Raw genomic sequence first — 4502 nt, forward strand, 5'->3', positions numbered from 1 at the left:
TGAAAAAATAAAAAAAATCAAATAAATCAAAAAATCATGAAAAAATTCATTGATTTTTTATTTTTTGTTTTTTTTTAATCAAAAAAATCGCCAACCCTGCTCTACCCGTAGTATACCTTTACCTGCTGCGTGCACACATACCTCACGCTCCAAATCAACTGTGCGTGTTTCAAGGATGCCACGTGGTGGGTAATGTTCTCTCCTTCCAGTTTCAGGTCAAGCTTCCAGAGGCGCAAAAAACTGCGTAGACTCCAAGTCCCTGTGCGGCCTCCGGTTCCCGACACCCTTCCGTTACATCGTACGTGCGCAAGACTCGCCTCATGCGATGCAGCAAAAATCTTACTATGCAGACCTATACAAGTCTAGAAGAGTTTGCTAGATGAGTTCGTTAAGACACACGTCGCAATACTACCGGTTGCAATGCTGCGGACCATGTTTTTTTGGGTCCTCTAATCAACTTTTCTTCAACCAGTTAAACCCAACCTTGAACAATATTCTCTTCAATGAATCCAATGACACAATTAAATATGCTGCTACACCTTCTTTAAACGTGTTATTTTACTCTTCTAAACGTGCTTCGAGCGTTTTAATCTCCCAACATCTGCACGGAAGTGCCAGAAATTGTTTTAATTAGCAACCTTTTACATACGAAATTTAAGACACGGTACCTTGCGTACCATTACATTGTACCATGCACATCTTTACGAGACGAATGCTGCCTTCTAAGTTTGTATCACGTTAGAGTTTCAATATTACGTTCGCATTTTCATCGAAATGGAATATGTCAACTAGGATTATAATCTGATGGTAGAATTACTTTGACCTCTCAGCGCGCGCCTTACTTACGATCGTTAACTGTTCAAGTTCGATTGACAGCATCACAAATTTAATGATCTCGCTGTACAGTGCGATATAACTTCTTGCAAATAACCTAATTACTTGTTGAGTATTTTTAGTTGTAGGATATTAGATAATCGAAGGGAGTTTGTTTTTATGCTCCGATAACTTGATCCACCTTGCCTTGTCTGAGAAAAGTATCGCAACATCGTAAAACATCGCAACCACTGGACAATGGCCGACATTGTAGCTGATCACTACGCACATCAAACTGAATATATTTAAAACTTATATTATGTGATAATAAATTATCAGATATGGAAAGTTCAAAATGAATACGTCATTGATATAATCTGGTCAACAAGCAGCGCTGCCACCTGCCCGACATCCGCGGCAGGATCAGAACGCACAGCAGCGGGATGCTCAACAACAGGGAGCTGCAAACTGCAAAGAATCTGCAGGTAATTTTCATGTCATAAAAATATTATTTTTTACATATTAAATCTCTTAGCAAATACCGATTAGAACACATTTTATTAATGCTCTATTAGACATATTTCAGCGGCACTTAATAGCCGACGAACTCAGGTGTATTGATGCTATTCTCAGACGAACCAAAATGTATGTATTATATAATGTATAATATTATATACAGACGATCAAAAATTTAGATACTATTCTCAGACGATCCATTTATATAGTGTAAACTCCTAATAGGCAATTATGTCTTTCAGTTTATGATGACTTTTATGATTTTCGAGCCGGGTGGGTTCCGGAAGACGACTTGCCCGTTGCTATGGCGAAAATCGAAACTTTCCTCAACAAGAGCATCGGGTCGCTGTACATGAAGCACAAGTTCTCGGTGAGAATAAATGTCAATGTTTTTTAGAATCATTAGTGCAGAACAGATTCATGGTGCCCATGATTGTACTTACGGACCGTTTCTTGTTCTCAAATACCATATAGAAGCTGGCTCTTGCCTTGATCAAAGGAAATTATGTCGTGAGGTGATTGAGGTTATTCTTTTAACAGTAAAGTAACATGGGGCAGCGAGCCCACTGCGGGTCATGGGCCCATAGCGGGTTTCTCGCTAGGTATAGCTGATATTGGTCCGTGTTCTCTACCGCCGGTCAACATTTTCACTGGGATGAAGTGTACGGATTTACGTTTTGCTAAGTGTTTGCGTTATTAAATTATTTGTGAATAACTGTTTTAGCCCAAGTAAAATTTTTTTGCTGCTAAATAAAACTGTTTTCGATTACTGTAGATGAAGCTTTTGAAATTACTGTGAATTATATTTTGAAAGTAATGTTTATAGGGATAATTTTGAGATCAATTTTAGACTATTAGCTTTTAAAATAAAATATTGACACGATATACAGTGGGGGGAAATAAATATTCGTACACTTGAAAAATCGTATTTTAATGTATGAAGTGAACATGTTGCATTGTTTTTTTGTTGCATTGAGATTTAATTTCTTTTGATAGTATTTTTGAATACTATGCGTCTCTATACATAATTTAAATCACTTTTCCTGTTAAGTTTGTGTACTTACATACATTAAAATACGATTTTTCAAGTGTACGAATATTTATTTCCCCCCACTGTAAATTGAAATGATACCTAGTGGGGCAACGGGCCCACGCGTGTCACGAGGCAAAGCGCCCATGGTGAAGTCTTGTGTTATACATCATTAGATTTGTCTCAATGACCTTTTCAAAACTATGACTAGTTTTTTGAATTACAAATTACACTTCATATTGCATGATTTTTTTATTTGCCGCCTCAAGGCAGCAGTTTTAGTTTCTATGCGTATTTGACCCCTTATCGAGTTATTGACTCTTGCCTTCCCAAAAGTTGATTTCAGTCAACACCAACGAGCCAAAAGTTGACGAGTTTTTATGGTGTTGGCTGAAATCACAATTAGGTACGAATTCTCTGCACATAATATCTGGATTATGGACGAAATTGGAACGAAGTTTTTTTCTGATCAACTAAATATATTTTTTCTGGTCAAGGATACATTTTTTCGTGTCAAGGACGAATTTTTTATCACAAGGATATATTTTTCAAGTCAAGGATATAGATTTTATGTCAATGAATTATATTTCTTCACGTCAGTGAAAGATTTTTTAAGCCAAGAGTATATATTTTTCAAGTTAAGCATATGATTTTTTGAGTTGTTAATAAATGAATGAATGTCATATTTTTTATTACAGTTTTCTTATTGTTAACTGTAAAGTGTTGTTTTATCATTTTTAAACGAAAAATATGCAATTGTGGTATAGGGACCAAGGGTGGGCGCCTTGCCCCAAGCCCATGGGCCCATTGCCCCAGGGGTGAGGCAATGGGCCCATTATGACACTTTTTACAAATAGTGTTTCATTAAAAATTGAATAACTCTATAGGCGTCTAATTCACATCATACATTCCTCATTAGTTGCACCTTTAAGCAAAACAAAGAACCACCTCGTATCAATTAAACTTTCATCAAAAATTTAGTTTAAAAAAAGGAGGGGGCGCGCTGCCCCATGTTGCCCTACTATTTGTACTTCTGAATTTGTAATAATTCGAGCATTTACAATTATACAATTTTTTGCTAATTATATTTTGTGCTTGTCTTTCGATGTCGCTCTTGAAAAAGGGGACCAACGAAAAGGGAATATAGTAACAAAAAATCACAAAGCCCAAACTGCCATTGCCTGACCCGTCAATACAATGCATTTAAAACTATGCAGAACTGAAAATGACAAACCCTCTCAAAAACACCAATACAAAACCCTCCTAATTTATACACTGAAGTTTTAGCTTCACAACATACGCGACTTATGTCATGGACCAGAGCTTACAGTCATTAGGCAATCTTCCCAATTGATTACAAACCTAGCATCAACACTCCAAACAAATAAAATTAGTCCCAATTAGTCCCATTAGTCTTTATCCCAACATCAGAACTCCCTAAACAGTTCTGAACATCGACAAAATACCTGTTTTACTCCAAAAGAGAACAGGACGCCTTCTGCCCTACAAACAGAAGGAACCTAAGAAAAATGAACAATATTTACACAAAATTAAAGGAAGTTTTAAACCAGAAACAGCAACATAAGCATCATATAGAAACTGCATATTTAAGCACCATTCAGAAAAGCAGTTTATAATACTCGAATGATGCTTGATACTTTTATACAAGAGCATAGCTGTGTACAACAGTCTACTCTGAGCCATCACCAACACCTACCTGTCAGATTTCACCACACTGCAAAGATTTTACAATCAATATAACATGTTTCTCATCAACACAAGAAAACATTCAGTTGACCGCATTGCCCATATTTGCCTCCCATTCTATCATTACTTCTCCAAAGAACGTTTCCAGGACGAAGCAGTGAGTTTCGCCAGTGCTACAGATCTTTTGTGCATTGTTATGAGTGGTGTTTACATTGAAACTTTCTTGACGATTCCCTTTCGACGGAGCAAAGATTGAATTTTCTTTCCCGTCTTCGGGCGAAACCACATTTCTATCAATTTCTCAATTGTACTGCAGAATGAAGAACTCAATCTCTGTGACCATTTCTCAACTTTCAATGTCAGTATTACGTCATGATTAGATTTTACATCCGGAGTAGCGAACATAATTAATTTTAGGAACAGTGTAACGTCTCAT

General features: G+C 36.7%; 1 protein-coding gene across 1 annotated transcript; it reads left to right on the forward strand.

Moving 5' to 3' along the window:
* Positions 1-107: 107 nt before the first annotated feature.
* On the forward strand, positions 108-1699 carry LOC108678903 (the record flags this gene model as incomplete). Its single annotated transcript, XM_018167401.2, has 3 exons — positions 108-298; positions 1206-1298; positions 1572-1699. Coding segments are annotated over exons 1-3 (327 nt in total), but the record flags the coding sequence as incomplete, so codon positions are not given.
* Between the last annotated feature and the right edge of the window lie 2803 nt (positions 1700-4502).

The sequence above is a fragment of the Hyalella azteca genome, unplaced genomic scaffold (genome assembly GCF_000764305.2).
Source record: "Hyalella azteca isolate HAZT.00-mixed unplaced genomic scaffold, Hazt_2.0.2 contig4552, whole genome shotgun sequence".
Lineage (NCBI taxonomy): Eukaryota > Metazoa > Arthropoda > Malacostraca > Amphipoda > Hyalellidae > Hyalella > Hyalella azteca.